This window comes from Antrostomus carolinensis, unplaced genomic scaffold, assembly GCF_000700745.2.
Source record: "Antrostomus carolinensis isolate BGI_N321 unplaced genomic scaffold, ASM70074v2 scaffold7367, whole genome shotgun sequence".
In the NCBI taxonomy this organism is placed as follows: Eukaryota; Metazoa; Chordata; class Aves; order Caprimulgiformes; family Caprimulgidae; genus Antrostomus; species Antrostomus carolinensis.
The window spans coordinates 117,345-137,060 of record NW_010325275.1 but is presented as its reverse complement, the minus strand read 5'-3'; the positions used below and the strand labels follow the sequence as shown (position 1 = coordinate 137,060).

Sequence of the window (19,716 nt, the reverse complement as noted above, 5' to 3'; positions counted from 1 at the left end):
TAATATCCTAATTCCCTTCCAGAGGGAAGGCAGCATAAATGCCTGTATATTCCAGTTGCTTCATAGTGATTTTCCTTATTTAAATAAACCACGTAATCTAGAAAGGCTTTTCCCATTACGTCTGTGAGAAACTATCCTTCTTGAAATTCTAGCATTGTTACTTGAATGAAAGAATAATGCAAAATTCTGTATTCCTATCCTCGTCCCAGATAAATTATTTAAAAAGACAGGAGATTTTGCTCTTGCCCTTTCCCCCTGCACCCCTTCCCTCCTCAAACCCAACAATTTATACTATTACAGAGCTGTGGATCTCCTTTGCATGCCATCATCCATAATTTTTTTTCCCTGCAATAAGAAGCAAGTTGTATTTTAAATGTAAGCCACCAGTTCTGATTGGTTATGTTCCTTACCCTGATTCCAAGCTCCACATTTTCTCCTCCATACACTTCCATGCCTTCATCCAGTAAGCCAATCTCTTGGAAATATTCTCTATCTACTATGAAGCATCCAATCAATGCAGGACTTCTGGAAGAATAATACAGCAGCAACCAAAATTAGCAGATAGAATATGAACAATTTTGTTTTTCAGAAATAGATTATATTTATAATTGCTGGGTCAAATGGTACACCAAGACAGATTCTTAGGGAGGTGTTTGTCAAACAGATTTATCCATCTTTTCTTCTAATGTTCTTGATTTTATGGTGAAATAAGCACCACTGAAGGAAAACAGACTCAAAATGACTGGACATACATATTCACCAGAACAGGCAGGATTTCAGCACTAACAGTACAAGATCCAGGAGCTCCAACTTTGTTTCTGAGGCATCAGCCTTTCTAGCCTCTGTCCCTGCTACATCCTCCAGTTTCTTGTCTGTGATAATTAACAAGGATACCCAATGATGCACAGTCCTGTGTGTTTAGCCAGAAGCTAGGTTCATCTACAGCTAAGAAACCTAGTGTCTATAAGCTTATGTAAAAGATGTTCTTTCTTGAATAGGAATTTCCAGGTCAGGTTTTGCAATACAGAATCAAGAAATGTCTGCCCTTACCAGCATACTGTAACACTAGTCCACTGTCCTGAGCCAAATTTAAACAAGTCACATATCTTCACCAAATCAGTAAGCTCTATTTATGTCATGACCTGAATTAGGCAACTTTTATTATGCAGAGCCAATCTTAATAAGGTAAGAGTTCAGGTACAGAAAGTACAGTTTTACCTTTATGAGATGCAGTGGAGGAGAATATAGAGGAATTTAGCCTCTTCATTTTTCTCCTACCTTATAGTCCACAATGGCAAGAAATAAAAACGTTTTTTCTGATTGTTATGCTGGTGTCAGGAACTCTGGTAACAATGGGATATTAATTAGCAATACAGGGGAAATAATCCTGCATTTACTGGGAACATTCAAGCTGCAGTAAGTGTAGACATCTGCTTTCAAACAGATTATAGGATGTCTTAATTACAAATTGTACAGTTCTACAGAAATCTATACATTTATGCCTCTAACTTGAAGTGCTATAGTTCTCACTTTATAACAATGAAAGACTGTTTCTGATGTATTTATTAATGAAGAAAATAGCAGTTAACATCACTTCAAAATTATACTGCTTTCATGACAAAGTACTCTTGCTTTTGGTGTTGTTTTTATATTTGTCAGAGTATCTGCTTCCCTTTGTTATAATTCAAGAAGCATATTGGAGGCATGATAGAAGCCATCAATCAATACTTGTGGGGTTTTTTTGATCATTTTAATTATCCAGCACATGCATACAGCGTATTGCACTGAATAAAAGGTATCAGGGAAAGGGCTAGGGAACAAACTTATACATCCAATATTCATAGAGCACATTTATTCCACAATCCTCACACAGAACAGAGTTCTGAGGTAACAAGGAAAAGTAGATTTGCTCTTTATTCTGACTTTATACACTTTTAGTTTAAAAAGTCACCATAATTAATATAGAAGGTTTGCCTCTGCAGGACTTGGTAGAATATTTCAAAGCATTTTCATAATGTTCACAGAGTTCATTAACACTGAGAACCATTTCTAGTGATGTGGAAATTACCACCCCTTTTTACATATGTCTGTGGCAAACCTGTGAATTTTTATCTCCTACTTTCCAATTCTGAGTCCTGTTCTAGCGACCAGCATGTGGGTCAGGGCAGCTCAGAGTGTCTAAGGTGAAAGCTCGCAAAAAAAGCTGTCTGCCTGAAAAACAGAACTACTGGATGAAAGATACCTCTTACACTGACTGCATGGAAACTGATGGGTAGTGATGACCCACTCACACTGCCACTGCTATTTAAGGTTCTGCTCTGCAGCTGGTGAAAATCGTCTTCACATTTACTTTCTGCAGAGAGCTAGAGTATAGGTACGAATGACCTCCTTGGTATGAAAGCATAGCCAGGAGAATGGCCTGGAATCACAGCAGAGCTGCTGAGGGGATTCAGGGGCATTTACTCCTCCCCCGGAGACAAGGGTATTGTTCTGTACCAGCCCATCAATACTCTAGATGTGATAAGAAAGTACAGAGCTAGACTGTACCAAAGCAAGGATCTAATACAGTCTTCGCTCACACACTGTCAGTGGACCAGCATTAACTCTTAGGCCATAACACAGCTGTAAAGCTATGTGACAATATTATAAAGAATCCAACTGTCAGATCAGTTCTGTCCATATAATGTATTTGAGAAGAAAATCAGCAGACAAGGCATTTGGAGAAAGCAGTGTGGCTGAACATTCAAGACTACCATTTCACTTCAGCTATGTGTTTTGCCCCATGCTAATAACAAGAAAACCTATTTCAAAAGATCTACTGGATTCAACAGTTTTCTTGATGACTGAGTAGGGGTCAAGGACAAAAGCTGAAGAGGACAGCTCAAGGACAGTCAACATCTAATTTAACATTACAGTCAGTAAAACCTCTTACATAGCTGAGACCATTCACCATCTGTCATATTTAGATAGCATTGCCAGTGACACATTAATCTAGGTCATAGTTGCATGTTACCTTATTGGAGCAGTTGTGTTCTCCAGTTTCCACCATGACTTAGGAGGGTTCAGATATCGGCACCACAGCTCCCAGTCAAACCCCTGAGCTGAGAGGGGATACTCCTCTATTTCAAAATTATCATACTTAATGTTATCAAACGATGGAGAAATTACTCTTTTTCTGTTTTCTTTTATTCTAGTGAGCACTGGTTCTGCCCTAAGAAAAAAATAAATGTTAAGACTAGGTCAGCAGAAGCACAGCACTGATGGAAATAGCGGTTTATGCTCTATATTTGAGAAAGTGCAAAGTCTATAGTTGTTACCCGTGCAGAGCTCCCTTTGCTTTGAGATGGAGTTTTGACAGAGCAGGATCTGCCCCAAAATAACACATTGCAATATTTTATCTAGGGTGCCCTATTATTAACCTTGATGTTAGCTGGTGAATGGAGCAAAAGAGTATCTGCATATCGTACAGCATTTACACCCTTGCTACCAAATAACGATAACTTCAGGCTCTCAGCATTATCAAGGACATCAAGATCAGAATTAATAATAGATCTATCCTAGGGACAGAAGCTCCTGCCTTTTTACCATCTTTTTGACTCAAGAAGCAATAGAGATATTAAATCCAGACTGAACAAGTTAAAATACATGGTTGTAGTTACATGCTACTTTTGCACAGAGCAGCAACCTCAGTGCCAAAATGACACTTCTTTGTTTACACTGTAGAATATAAACATTCTATATGCAAGAGAAACTCCATTCAGGAATTTATAAACAGTGCTTGGAAAAGGACCCTTTGACAAAGAAGTTCAAGGAGACACATACCACCCCACATTGAATTCCACATGGGCATCAAAGAGAGCAACTACTGGTGCTGTGGCTGCCCTCCACCCGCTAACTCGAGATCGAATCAGCCCCTCTTGTTTGCTGTGTCTAACAACCTTGATGAAACCAGGCTTGTGGGCGTTCACTTCATCAACATACTTCTTTAGTTTCTCCTTGAGTTCTTCTGTGGAAAGAAAAGAATTAGATGTTAATAAAAAGTATCAGCTCGACAAGATGTAAAATCCTGTTTTTTCAGCAAAACAGAAGCCTTCACACATGGAAATAATGCCTTTAGATTTAGCTACTAAGAATTCTCAAATAGTCAGGTCTAAAAGGAAACAAACAAAAAGTAGAAGGATTATAAATTATATAGTAATAAAATTCCAGGTGTAATCATTTAGCTTACATGACTGACATGAGAAACCTGCCACTGTTTAATACTAACATGTCACAAAATAAAGCACTCAATCATAAAGTACCATAGCTACATTAGTGCATATTATGTTACTGTAGCAACAAACAAGATAACTATCTTATATTTCCAGAAAAATATGCCCAAGTATTATCCATGAACTTTCTTTACCAATATTTCAAGAGAAAAGAAGTATTATCAAAAAGAATTATTTTTCCATTTTTATTTCTAAACTTTGACAACTCTTTTCTATCTCTCGTAAAAAGTTCCATGACTTCTGCTCTCTTCTCAGCAGATCAAAGACCAGTAGAAGTACTGGAGCAGAATCATTCCCGATTAAAATATGATAAGTTTCAAATCAACAGCTATCATATCTCTGGTTTAAAGACAATTGCATGAGAAAATAAAATACATAGAGCTGAAATATGCTGTTCACTATTATTATTAACTGAAAACACTGTTCACTACAATTCCTTGTTAGCATTGCTATGTTCTATTTCTGTTATAGTACCACTCAGAATTCCCTTGGTGTTATTAAGTTCCCTTTCTTCCAGATCTCTTCAACAAATCCAGAAATGTCTTTGCTGTGATGCAGAATAATGCTCCTGTGGTTACAATGCTAAACTGGGTATCATCAAATCTGCACTAAAAGCTCAAGGCTGCCTAGCCCTTTCCATGAAATCTTCAGCAAGCCACTTAACTTCTCCATAATCAATTCCCCATCTGCAAAATGGGATCACCACACTTATTTCTTCTTTTCAGACTACTTGCATAAATGAACTCTGCAGGGAAGTGAGAGAATACCGAAGAATTGTGCTGATACTTACAGTTTTTCATAAAGAACAAGAATTTAAAAGAAACTATCTGATGACCCTGTCCACCACAGTACTTAAACTGCAGCTATATTTTAGGAATTGACTCAATATATTCCTGAAACTTTCCACATCACATTGTCAATATCTCTTCAAATTGTTTATCTATGACTGCATCACCTTGAATAAACAATATGCACAGCATAAAGCACTATGCTACTTTGTATTACATTTGCTGTATAAGGATCAATACACTTTTTTTCCTTTATAGTCAAAAAATAATACTCAGGTTATCTATCATGCCTGTGCAAAGCCATGTGTTCTTGTTGTTCATCCCTTAACACACTGAGATTTGTAGCAAGCACAAAACGATCAAACCAACCACTAGCTAACGGCACTTTAAATTCAAAAGAAGACATTTCTGTTACTGAAATTGTGCCCACCTAAAAATAGTGCAAAACAGCTCTCTATTCCCAAAATGTAACGTGGTGGAGGGTGAATATCAAAACATGAAGACCAAAGCTTTGTTCTCGGCGTAAGTGGCTGTTCATAGTTTTGCAATCCCAGGAAGCTTTATTTGCCACAACAATGTAGTATCACCACTGATGATACAATACAGAAAAGGAAAGCAGGTTCTCATCAAGGACCTGAAAATCAGTACCCTTGATAGAGTCACTGTTCTCTCAGTCACCTTCGTTTTTAGCAAGTGGGCTATTCTTGCTCTGTCATATACTTTTCCTAATGTGGACTGACTTTATAAGCTTGAGTAAACACAAAATCTTTTCCATAGCTAGGTGTAGTACAGAAATAGGTGGAAACAGAACAGAACCCAAATCTTGGCTTGCCATCAGCGTGACTTCACCTGCACATTATAGCTGTGACATTTACTAGGCAGTACATACTTCTAATTTCCTGGTTAGACTGCAGCTTTTTGCAAATGAAGCAGCCTGAAAGAGTCTCAGGAGAACCTGACAGGCTTGCTTGTGGTCAGTCAGTACAGAGGAACCCTTCCCTGGACTTCAATATCAGCCTCAGGAGGCAGAGGAAAGTGCTGCATTTTACCTAATCTTCAATATTGGCCCATAAGCAGTAACTTGCTCTGTAGCATGTCCACAGGAGACAAAGCAATATTTTTCAGTCAGGCATTTTCTGGCCTTTGTAATTTAAAACAGATTAGCATTGCTTTGCAAAGGCAGAGTGCTGAGCAGAGCATTATGTGCATCCTTTGTCTTACAAAACCTACTGGGCAGACTCTCCCAGAAGAAAAGATAAGTCTACTAAAAAAAAGTACCATTTTCACTCAGCCACAGGACACAGCAGACATGTAAATGAAGCTAAGAGTGTCACTGTTTTGGGAAGAACATTAAAGATGCCCTAGCAGGATACTTAAGTCAGTTTTTTTCATGCATTCTACATTTTCCTGAGTTTTAGGTGAGACATGTGAGTTCAATTGTCTTTGACAGTTTTAGAGCACCCTGCCCAACTGGACTGAATGATGGGACACTATCCCTAGAACTGATCATACACTTTGAGATGGCATTGATGGTCTTCAACAGTATATTTTTAACCCATGCTCTTTTTTTTTCCCCCCACTTCAGATACATTGCCTGAATAATAAAGTCTTTTTTACTAATTATTGTGCTTCACAGCTTTATGCCACCATAGGGAGAAGAAAGGGAATGAGCAAATGTGTCATCTTCAATACACTGTTGATTCAGTTTCTAATTATGGAAACAAACAGGTTTATAAAGATAGATGTGTTTGCCTTTCAGTGCAGAATCTCTCAAATAAGGACTCAATTTGACTAAGCTGAACGAGTATCTGCAACTGGAAAGAAAGAGCAGCCATATAGGGAACAGGAAAACGGTGCCAATCTGGCACTTGGAAATGTTCCCCTCTGCCACCTCTCTTTATATGGTACAGATGTCTGGAGAGCACAGCACACCCCTCCTTATAAATGTACAAAACAATTAATGAGCCATAATTATGTTTAACATTAACATATTTAAATTCTAATACTTCTAAGAGGTTGGTTGGTTGTTTTTTAACAAATCCACAAAGATTTCGTTTGTCAGGTTTCCCTACTCAGCACAACAAAGCAGTGCTAAAGAATTCATGCAACTTTGCCTTCTTAGGAAGGGGCAGGAGCAGAGTAGGATGGAGGCAGGGAGCATAAGGAGTCAGAAGACATCAGCCACCCCACAGCTACAGAGATTGTATTCAAAGGGATCATTAAAATCCCTTCACAAGTCATCTTGCTTTCAGGATATGGTCTGAGAGAATGGTGGGCTTGAGAGGGGCCCCGACAATGCCACTGCTCTCCTTGCACTACTGCAGCTGGTGTGAGTGGCCAGTCCCAGCTCAGAGGGGCCATCTGGACCACAGCCCTGACCCCTCTTCAAATGCTGTGGGGTTGTGGCAGGCCATTTAATATGGAAAAGATTTCTCACGTATGCCCCAGGGAGTCTCAGAAGGAAAACCATCTACAGATCATGCTCTTCATCCAGTCGCATGCAAGTGACCTACATTTTATATGCCCTCACCCTGCCTAAATTGGGAATTCACCAGGCTAGATGCTCAGTGATGTACAGTGCCTTAGCCCCTCACTGTAGTGTCCTCTGGCAGCTGTGGGTCTGTCCTCACACTTCAATTTTTAAAACTACTGATACAAATAGCGTTGTCATAAATAGTGAATTACTGCCTCGCATTCATAGAGAAGAAGCTTAAAAACCAGTCAATTAAGCCTCACTTCCAATAACTTTCATGCTTTAATGTACTCCCATCCTGAGTGCTTAAATGACTCCCCACATCTCGGAACAATTACATGTGTAAAGTCTGACATTCATGCTTTGCTGAGACAGATGCATTTTACTGACTTTTTAAAACTCTTCTTAGCTGCAAGTTTGTCAACAGAGCTAAAATAATAAATAAATACATAAATAAATAAGCTCTCTCATAACTTGATGCATTTTCTGAAGACTAAAAGCCCCTGCTGACTTTGGCACAGCAGAACACATGCTCGATGTTATTGCCATCTCTGCAAGCCTTGTGCTTTTACCTTTAGGGAAAAATTTATTTCCATGTCAAAGGCCCAGGAATTACCATGCCCCTCTTTAACCTTAGCACTTGGCATAAACATGGCTTCTTTCACTGTGAAGGGAAAGAAATTATTTTTCAATACTAAATGAGGTTTAACCTAACAATTGTCCTTCCTATGCCAGAAAGGATGTGGATTAACACGTTATATGAAAGGGGCAAAAACCTGTCAATTCATTATTTTTATGCTCTAGCATTGCGTGCTCAATGAGCTGCCTAGAAGGCACATTCTGGTCCCCACGTAAAGAACCATCTTGGATATTTTCTTGCTTCATAAAGGATACTTTTAAAGGAAAATCACGATAGCGGCTTCAGGAATAGAGCAGAGCTACTGCTTGTTTCAGAGCCAAGAGACCACTGGTCAGCTTGCTCCTGGCGAGGATCCCAGGGCTTTTCTGAACACCCTGTGCAGTAGGTCAGAATGGGATCCACTGTCTTGCACCACGGCAAACCAGCCAGCTGGCAGAGCACAAGTCAGTACAGCATGAGAGCTGCTGCCAGACTAGGAGCATCTCATCAGGTACATCTTGCTTCTGCACGAAAGGCAAGTAAATTGGCAAAAAGACAGAATTTGCACAAACTAATTAATTTTAAACCAAGATTTTTCCATCTTCTTTATCTGATTACTTGTGGCCCAAAGCCTTAGGAAGAGGAAACGCTACTTTTCCACTCTTCCAGTAACAATTTCATAGCCTTTAGAAAAACAGAATGTATTAACATAGCTAACTTACTTTCTGGCAAATAAAGGAAGTCTGTTACACCAGGTTTGCTGCACAAAACCCCGCTCTCTCCCTCTCAGTCGCTCTGTAAGCATACAGCCTGAGTTCATGCAATAACCTGAATTCACGGCAGCAGCTAGGCACCTAAGAAAAACTGTTTGCTGCACTTTATCTAATAGGCTTGTACATTGGATTATGTTACTTATTTCGTATGCAGCTCAGTGCTTCATAATTTTTGTTTTCCTTTCCTCTGGTCCTTTATCTTTCATGCTCAAGTGATCACCTCTCATCTCTGTGGCAGAAGCAGATAATTCCAAATGGAAAATATTTATAACCAGATAGAGGCATGTCATTTCTAATGCACATGTGTATACAGAATGTTTGCAACAGAGGGCAACAATGCACAAACAGATAATGAGGGCCTGCTGTGCACACGTATTTAATAACCTCATGTTATCTGATAACAGATAAACCACCCAAGGGAAATTACCAACATGATGCAAGGAATTGATTTGGACAGACTTCAAAAACAAAAAAAGCAGCATAGTCCTTTTTTCCTTCATTACTATACCCAACTTGTATTGTTGACAGAGATGCATAATCTAATCTCAGAAGTTCAGGCTATCCACATGTAAAGCCCGATAGCGTAATGAACTTTCACAGCCACAACCTTTGCATTCAGCAATCCAAAGTCTCAGCTGCTGTCAAACCTCTCCCGGTCTATTAAGATAAATGAGGCCTACAATAATTCATTCCAGCTCACACCTCAGACTACAAGCCAAGGATTTATTTAGTGTAGCACATGAACAGCACTGTTCTCCCACAATAAAGGCAGAAAAAAAATATACATTTCCTCTTTCAGCCCCTACACACAAATACACACTCTTCCAGCTGCCCAGGAGAATCTAGGACAGAGGACTGGGAAGCACACGTTGATTTCCAAGGGCTGGACGGGGGCTGCTTTCATCCCTTCTCAAGTCTTCTCACAAACATCATGTCTGTGCATGGAAAGAGCTTAGGTGGACACCTCACTGAACCCTCTCGCTGGTTGTAATGTCCTGGAAATCTGACAACACAAGAACCACATACCAGCAAATAACCTCACTTCAAAACAGTAATCAGTAAGCTAGCACACCTCCCAACACAACACAGGCTTTGCAGGAGAGCTCTGTCCCAGCAGCTATTCCTTGGACGATCTAACAGATACACTACTTGGGTTCATTTTATTTTTTTTTTTCTAAATGATGCATAGCTCCAATTCCAGCCACAAAAGTGGGATGCTACCTTCCTGATCATTAAGTCCTATCTAGAAATATTGCTGCATCTTAATAAATCCCAATAGTATGGAAAGAACAATAAAAAGAATCTTTTGGAAACTGTGGCAGCTGAACACCATGTTATGGAGGAGAGGGGTACCGGAGAAAGAAATATTACACCTGTTATCTTCTGTTAGTACTATACTCTTGTAGCAATGTCATTATAATAAGGGCTGTAAATCCCTTTTATTATTTATTATTGTTCAAAGACAGTACTCAGTTTCTGTCCCAGGGTGCATCTTGTCATAAGTATCACTGAGCCCACATTCTAGCAGCAGTGTGTCTCGCAACAGTTTTCAAAAGACAGAGATAAACTGAGATGCCAGATGAACCTGCAAGATCACACCAGAAGTTGCAGCAGAGGAAGACTAGAACCTGGGTCTCCCACATCCCAGAGCAGCACAGTAACCCTGCATGATTCCCCTGAAGCTGTGATTCTGCAGTTGGAGCCATGGCCCATATGGAGCCCAGAGAACTCTCTGCAGATGCAAGAGCTCATCCACATCACTGGGTCAGGATTAAGAGGCAGCTGATATACAGAGCTTTTGTCAATGCCAACAGAAATGCATCGCAACAAAGGAATTAAACACAGCCATCCCATTCCCTTACCAACAGGAGAGACTCACACGCTTACCCTGAGTACAGAGTAGAGCTTCCTAAAGGTAAGTGCTAACAGCAAGAGAGGAAAAGAACATAAATCCGCTCCCAGGTGAATATTCCTTCAAGCTCTTTAATGAATTTAAGCGTATGTGGCAAGGCAGGGCTAATAAAAAAAGCTCAAAATGTCTTTTCTGAGATTGCAAAATTCCCAAATTGGAAAGTTCAGAACTGACAATAAAAGCCAGTTGGGTGTGTGCATGCAAACACAAGCTAAAGTAGAAGAGAGACTTTCCAAGCATGCCAATAGTTACCAACTGCCATACAAACACCAAAGCAAGGGGAGAGAGCTGGTGATGTATTTCTTCATGGCAGTACCTGGAACCCTTCCAACAGAAAGGTGTTTAATTAATCAAAATATCTTCAAACACAGACCTGTAGTTATATAACCTTAATTGTTGCACTCAACTTCCCGACTGCTGGATGCTTGAATTACTCTCAGCAGGAGCACTATTCCACTCCAGTTTACAGGGTATGACTGCTTCCCATTGAGGGACTGTTACCGGATATGTTATTGCTACAATGATGTGATCACAACAATGGTTAAACCTGGTCAGGAACAAACACTATCACTGAAATCAGATATTCATATCATATCTGATGCAAGAACAACTTCTGATGTTTATTTGGATACAACAGTTTTAGAAAGGGGCTTCTCACAGAGTGAGAAGTACACAAGCACCAAGACCATGCAATAAAGATGACACAGTGAATGTATTATACTGCTGAAATAACCACCACCACCAAAACTCTAAATTCATAATTTCATTTCTTGGTGTTCCTGGATTAATTTGTAAAATGTTCTTTAAATGTTAAAGAGAAGTGCCTGAGAAATGCATTCTAGTCCCAGCTGGACAGCAGCTGCTTCCAGTAGTCCAAGTGGCTTTTTTTCTTTTTTAATATACAGTATTTAATTCTAATCTATTTCTTGGATGTCTATGGAACAGAAAAATCACTACTGAGAACAAGAAACCAAATGCCTGAACAGAGCCAGAGCAGACTGTATAAGAAAAACACAATCTGAAGAGCACATTAGAAATACTCTGTATTCTATAACAATAAGACACAGCAAGCTGCTTGCTGTACTGTAAACTTGATAAATAATAATGACCCCAAGAAACCGTGTGGCAGTTCATGTTATAGTGACAGATTCATAAGGAAAAGGAAACTGTCCATTAAAACACGATAGTCCAAGTGTAACTACTTTATTTTTGGAGTGGGTTCAGAGGAAATCAGTCACATACATTGCATTAAAAATGGAATATGCAAAGATGCAGTTAGAAATGCATGGAACAGAGCTGCTTATGTTCCTCTCTGGATGAAACCTCTCTCAACAGCAAGGAAGCTGAGAATGGGACTATAAAAGGAGGAGGAAACAAAGTAATCACAGAATACTTCTGGTTGGAAGAGACCTCTGCAATTGAAGCCTCGACTCAAAACAGGTTCAATTAAACAATATTAAATAACTTTCACCATTAATAGTTATTTAAATGAATGCCAGACAACATTAAAAGATTTGGGTTTAATAAATAGGACATAGCCTTGCATGCCACATTTTTTTTATTAAAATCTTACTTTATATCACAAATTATAATCCAACTTGGTAGTCACTGTATAGAATTACTTCCTTGAGAGTAAACCAGCAGCTAGCATGCACCAAACCTCATGATACTGTGAGAGCATCCTTGAGGGTCAGGTCAGCAATAACACTATCCTTTTGGGATCTCACTCTACAAATCAAACTGCAGTTAAGGAAAAAACCAAACCAAAACACCACCTTCTACGGTGCTTTTTTTTTAACCTGGTCCAAATGTAGAGTACGTAGAGTTACCAGTTTTTCTTTTGAATTAATGACTCTTACTCTACCAGACAGCTCTTACACATCAGATGCAAAATGTTCTGTTCATATTCCAGGTCAGAAAGACCAATTTCTTGACTACCTGTGATCATGTTGTATGTGACCTGCTATTATCTTCTCCTCTCACAAGGGGACTGCCACTTGCAGAAGAATGCAATACACCACAGCAACAGAGCACCCAGTATACCAAGGAGAAACTCAACCTGTCTGGGCAGGAGGGCTCTCTTCCACAGATGGGATTAGTTCACAAAAAGGACTGATTTTTACATCAGCAGAGCTGCATTCACACAAGATGTTTCTGTCAAGAGACAGAAGGACAAAAAAAAGTAAATTATACCAATATAAGCAATTTTTTTTTCATTATTCTAACAGCTAATACATTACTGGCAATGCAAACAAGAACAGATTGGGTAATACCACCTGCAAGTAAAAGTTTTACAGAGACCCCCCAGGAACCATCAGCCACTGCCCAGTAAGTCTAACTCAGAATGTGTCATACTTAGTGTTCATGTAGAAACCTACGCACACAGGTGTTTGTATCCAGGCCCTCCCCTACCACATTTTTCAGCCCGCTTCATTTTCTCAACAAATGCAGTAAAATTTAAATGTCTTCATGAAGAGCTCCCAGCATCATTTTTACTGACATTATTATTTTTTATACGCATTATAGTTCTGAATCCTGAAAACTATATAAAATATTGCTTGGGAATTTTAAGGTCTTTTCTGGGACACCTTTTTATGGAGGACTGTTAGCACTAAGTACTGTCTGTATCTTACTTAGCTAACCCTGACGTGGTCTGTAGCACTGCAAGCCCACTAGACTTCATTTACTATAGGGATTCAAAGGCATGAAACTATCACCTTCTATCCAATTCTTCCAGTATACTGTTTGACCTTTTATTGTGAGTAATGATTTTTTACAGACATGGGCTAATTTCCTTGAACTGGATTTTGATTTGCAATTTGATTTACAGTATATGCACATTTTTTAGAGCAGTTACTGCCTGACTTCTCAGATTTAAACCTTTTAGCATCTTCCAAAGAATGCTTCTTGTGCAGCTAAATTTCATAATGAAATTCCAAGATTAAATTATCTCCAACTACGAGCATTAAATTTCTACCTTGTCTGCATACTGCAATATGTTGTATTGAAAACCACTTGACAACTTCAGACTGGGTAATGATCTCATTTTCCTATATGGCATTCATGGTTAACATTAGAGAGTTATACAGTGATATTCTTCTTATTATGTCACAGGAGGAGACTGCTCCAGAAGCTAGTAAACTCAGAGTTATAATATCCAAATCTTTAAAATACTGAGCAGTATTTATTCCATAGAAATTTTGGTGATGTTTCCAAAGTTTAAAAAGCCTCAGACGTGGGTCTCTTAAAAAGCTGAATAGCAAAAAGCTCCTCCAGACATGACTCCTCCATCTGCAAGGGCTGTGAACCTTTTTACGCATATTCTCCATACACAATTCAAATGGATTGCAGAGCCTGACTGATTGTTTTCTTTCGTATACAGTGATCTCTGTTTAAAAGCACATCTCAGAAAAATCTGGTAATGTGGATACAGTCAATGTTTACCAACTATTTTGAATAATACAACATGAGAGATACTAAAGATATCTCTAGTTCTGCCTACTGGCACAGGAACATTCACAAGACGGTTAAGGGCTTTCAGAAGATCTGTTTTTTCCATATTTGTCTAAGCCTCACAGAAGTTTGAGGTCAGAAATTATTTATAGTAGAATAAAAATAAATCCACCAAATACAGAAAGAACTTTCTACTACTGGTTGCAACTTTTCCACCTTCCCTTCAACAGGAAGAAAGCTCCTGAGATATTTTTATGACAGTCAAAAACTGTAACAGGTTTCTTAGAATATTAAATCCCTGCCCTGAAAATCCACATGCTGACTAATCACTGAGTGTTTATGAACTGCACCTTAGAACTCTTCCATTTAACAACCCAAAATAGTTGGACAAATAGAGAATCAAATACTGCAGTACTGAATGGACTTCAAGAGACTGTCTGGTCCTTCTTCTTGCCCCAACAAAGAGGGAATGTTTCAATTAATCCCAACAGAAGCTTGTCTCATCTCTTTTTAGGTTTGCTCAGCAAATATTGTCCCATGCTCTTTATAGATGGATGAAATTAAGCATAAAGTAAAGACAAATATATTAACAGCACACATTAGTTTGTTGTCTGGCGTAGTTAAAAATCACAATACTCCAAACCTACAGTGATTAAATCTAGATATTTGTGTTTGAAACCATAAAAACAACTAGCTTCAGTCTAACTGCTTAGAAGAACCCCGAGCCACAAAACAAACAAATGGCAATTAAAGATCTAAAACTCCTTCTGCAACTCTCCACTGACAAGAATATTTTTTCGTCATAAATCTGAAGATCAAGAGGAACTCTTGGGTAAGAAGCTCTTTTGAACATTCATAAATAGTAACATATTTCAGACTGAAAATTCATTGTAGCAATTTTGCTTTTAGAGTTGGTATTTAGGTTCACCTTTTGATGGGGGAAATGGAACGACAGATAGCGGTATCTCCCATCGCCAAGATGGAAGATCTTTTTTTGAACAGAAGTTCACTGGAAAATGCAGGATCCTCCCACGAGCAATACTGAACAGTCACACCAGCAGCCTGCGGGGGATGATAGCTGTAGCAATTTGGCAAGACGGATAGCTGGCTCTAAAGACTACACAGTCATCAGTAACATTTAAAAAACATCTTTTATACAGAACACAGAAAAACTGTCCAGATTTGCTCACTGCCAAATCACTTGAACACAACCAAAAAAAAGCAAAGAGTTAGTCTGAGAGAAAATACTTCAAATACTAAACTGCAAGAGAAATACAGGGAAGGTGTTAAGGTATAAAGCTATCAATTTCAATAAAAGTAGAAAAAAAATCATTTAAGACTTAAAAGTTAAACCAGAAAAAAAAAATTACATCAAATCACACCACAGACATAACTGATTCAGGGAAGGGTATTTTACAGCCCATGAAAAATCAAAATTTACTAAAATCAGTTGACTATGAATAAAACTGATCTACTCTCTCAGACAAAAATTTTATAGCTGTATTGTGATTTGCATTGATTTAACCTTCAGACAAAAATAATTTGGTTATTTCAATTATTCTGAATTATGTTTAAAAAAATAGTGACAAGAATCTGTAGCTTATGTAGTAAATATTCCAGGTAGTTGTCACAGTACTTGCACCTCTTGGATTTTCTGAATTTCTTTTTCTACATGTGCATACCAAATCGGTGGTAAACTAGCCCTGCGTTTATGGAAGCCAAGACATTGACGCTCCTATTCATGACTTATGGTACCATATAATGTAAATATTTTCATTTAATGTAATGGCATTAAGGAGGATGGGATCCATTATAAATCTAATCGCTAAAGAGCACCTTAAACAAGGAGTATCTCACTGTTTCCCTGTGGTATCTCACAAAATAATATAAATCATGCAACTAAATCTGGCTTACCATCTATTATAAATACACAATACTGGCTATGAGCAATTAAGCTCTATGATTAGGGTGATGAACAAAACAGGACAGTTAAAAGGGTTCTTTTCAAAAGGGGACTGAACTTTAAGCGCAATTGTCTTGAGCAGAGTTGTTCTCATTTTTACATCTGTGCCAGGAGCAACACAACAACAAATTAGTTTACTAACAGAAATGCCAATTAAACACATTGATGAGCCTGGAACCTCACTCCAAGGGACAGATATGAGCAAACACTGTAATTCCTCAAGCCTTTCTCAGCAGCTTTTATTTCCTAGGTAGAAAGGAAGGAATATCCTGCATGGTCACAACAGCTATCTGTCACTGCTCCTCCCTGCCCTGGGAAGGCTCACCTATTCCAAGCAGCACGTGCAGTGTAGATCCATCCCCTACCACTCCTGGTCCTCCCGCTCTGGAGGCATGTCCTGCATGCTCCTGTCCACTTACTGCACTCACTAGGCAGTTCACTCACAGAAACAACGTAAATTTTTCTCTCTCGGTGAGAGGAATAGTTGGAATCAGAAATGCATTAAAGTACGTGTTGCAGAATATTTACAGAGAAATCTAACTAAATTTTTCCACAAGAATACCAGGCAGAGCACTGGTGGTGCCTCATACTACCAAAGAAACACAGACGTATCAGGCAGCTATGCATGTACTCTCAAGAGTAAAGTACAGTACCTATCTTGGAAATTTTAAAAATTAAGAAGTGCCAGGCCAAGAATCTGTTCAACATTGCCTTCAAAACTGGCTACTTACTCTAGATAATTTGTGTATTTCTCAGCTGTCACTAGCCCCTTTGGGGATGCTACTGAGCCCTTGGGCTGAAGCTTATGTCAACAAGGGTTCTGCTGTTAACAGGATAATGCAGACAGAGTTTACCCCTCAATTTCAACAATATCTTTAAGAAAATTATCCAAAACTCACAAAGAATGTCCTTCCATTTCTAAAAGAATATCTTAAAAAATAGGAACATATTTATTTTATACTTACTGATGTTTTTATGGGCCTTTTTTAGTCAGGAAACTACTGAAAAGATAACTGATTGCACAGGTAACTACATGATACTGAAAGTGGTATCAAACTTTAAAAATATAGTACAAAAGCAGAGAAAACACTTTTCCCCTATTACAGTCAGTTATATAAGGCACAGGAATTTCTACTGTAATGGGGACATATGGCATAGAAAGAAATGTAGTTTTCACACTGATAGGAACGTCTAAAAATTGCCAGAATCAGAAATCCACTTAGTTCAAGTGGAGATGGGTAGGTGGGGGAAGTTAAGCCAGCAGAAAACATGGCTCTGATAACCAAAGTAACCTACTGCAATTAAAAGTTTCTGAGTGTGGACTGAAACTCATTTGAAATAAAACTCTATCTCCAGCATACAGCTTTGCTAACTCAGGCTGTACCTGGTATAAGTTAAGTGATCATTGTTCTGGATTAAATGAATCCCCCCCATTACTCCCATTACTGCTCTAATAAAAAGAGGAAAGCTGGCCAGACTAGCAGTGCAGCAGAGGACAGTCCACCCAGAGAGCTTGGCATTTTTCAAGAAAATACCATATATGATCTCTGAAGCCAGGGGTGTATACAACAATGTGCAGCACCAGAAAAATTAATGCAATTTGTGCAATATTTTTTCTCCTATATCAGGGCTAAGTCTCAGTACATCAGATCCTGTGTGAGAGATATAAATCACACACTGCTGTTTTTCATATTACTTTGATAACTTTGATAATCCAATCTCAGGAAGTCAAATGAACTATTGAACATACATCTTCTTTACAGTTCTACTAAATAATCCCTCTACTTTATTTCTTCCTGACCTGAAGTCGATTGAGCTACTGTGCAGTAATCCACAGTTGATTAAACTCAGTTTGATATATTCCGATGCAACAGGCATATTTTTCTAGGGCACTTTTGATTATAAGGGAAGCTGATTAGACCCTTTTTTTCCATTTTACTGTAACTAAGTCATCTCTCTCAGTGTTCCTAGTTTAGGGCCATAAAATAAAGGTTAGTTTAACAGACCATTTTATTAACTCACCTCCCCTGAGGTTTTTTAGATGTTTTAAAACATCTGACTTCCCAATTTCTGTGCTTATTACTGGAGTACTAAAAAGAGCAAATACTGGACATGGCTAACCTATGCTGAGCATGCAGTCAGAATTATGGATCTCTGAAAGTGACTGAGGCTTAGTTTTGCATTCATCTTCCTGGTAACTGTCCGCAGACCAGTCCCTCAGATAAGAACTCTAATAAGCTGAAACTTCTGATAATAACTGACAGGATCACAGAGGTTTGTTCCATCCATCTGGGAAGACAACACTTCCTTTTAATGATGAACCATTTCTAATTTGAGGAGATGGGATACACAAGCTTCTATCACTTCTATCTACCCAACATCACTGAAAGATTGGATTTCCCTCATTTTGTGGTAACACTCTTTGGACTAGTTATCCGACTTTATGGATAATAATTTTCTGTGTCATAAGAAAGAACCTACATCACTATGTAGAACACAACCTATTAATGAAAAAGGAAGTTCAAGGAGACAGTCAACACCTTTCAAGATCAACCCTTAAACTAAAAACAAAATCCAAAAGCTTTAGACATTTAGTAGAGGTGTAGTGCTGACATAAGCAAAGGGTAAAAAAGCTCTTCCTATAGGAAAAAAAAAGGTAGAACAAACCCCAAAACTTTTAACGTAAGGGAATATCCTCTTTTCCCCCTTTCCACTTGTAAGAATAATTTTCAACTGAGAGTTTCATGTATTTAATCTTGTTCTTTAGATTTGATATCATGCCTAGTTTAATCTCAGCATCATTTTGAGAAAGACAGCACACTACAACTTAGAAAGAGTTGTTTATGATGGAATCTTGAACACTACAATTGTACCATTCTCACCTCAGGGACTATCAATGTACATCTGCAAAACCAACAGAAAATCCAATTCTACAGTCTGCAGTAAAATGGTAATTTTGACTGCCTTAAACTGGATTTACTGGTCTGTATTCTGCTGAAGTGCTCATGCCTGCATGATGCCTGAAGCTTTGTAGAATATTCCAGGCTGTTGTAGGACCATCTAAGAGAGAAACACAGAATACTTCACATGCTCAACGTATTTTCAAGGATATGAAATACCAATATTTCCTGCCATCAAACTCTTTCCAGAGCTCCTACGGGGTAAACAATAATAGAGCCACTAATTCAGATTTCATAGGCAAAGTCAAGAGAAGAGTGGATCAGTGAAAGTTTAGTCAGAGTTGCATAAAATCCGGCTACATGAATATCCAGCAACGTGTAAAGTACTGCTATATCACCATATAACAACTGATCTTTTCAGGCTTGTAGGATAAAACTAAATTACAAAGTCTCTTATTTCATCTGACACGCTTCTCTTCCTGTGATCTATGCAATCATTCTCCTGGCATGCCATCTATGTCCACATGTGATGATGCTCTCTTTACCAAGCCACTGAGGTTTCCT

The 19,716-nt window shown here is 38.5% G+C and overlaps 1 protein-coding gene across 1 annotated transcript in view; it reads right to left on the bottom strand.

Moving 5' to 3' along the window:
• The window catches only part of LOC104527427 (polypeptide N-acetylgalactosaminyltransferase 18), a 109,585-nt gene that overhangs the window by 61,803 nt on the left and 28,066 nt on the right, over nucleotides 1-19,716 (bottom strand). The window contains exons 5-7 of the mRNA XM_010171147.1: nucleotides 3,823-4,006; nucleotides 3,014-3,211; nucleotides 411-525 (exon numbers count right to left, since the gene is read on the bottom strand). Coding sequence (XP_010169449.1) covers nucleotides 411-525; nucleotides 3,014-3,211; nucleotides 3,823-4,006 — 497 coding nt within the window. The remainder of the gene's footprint in view (nucleotides 1-410; nucleotides 526-3,013; nucleotides 3,212-3,822; nucleotides 4,007-19,716) is intronic.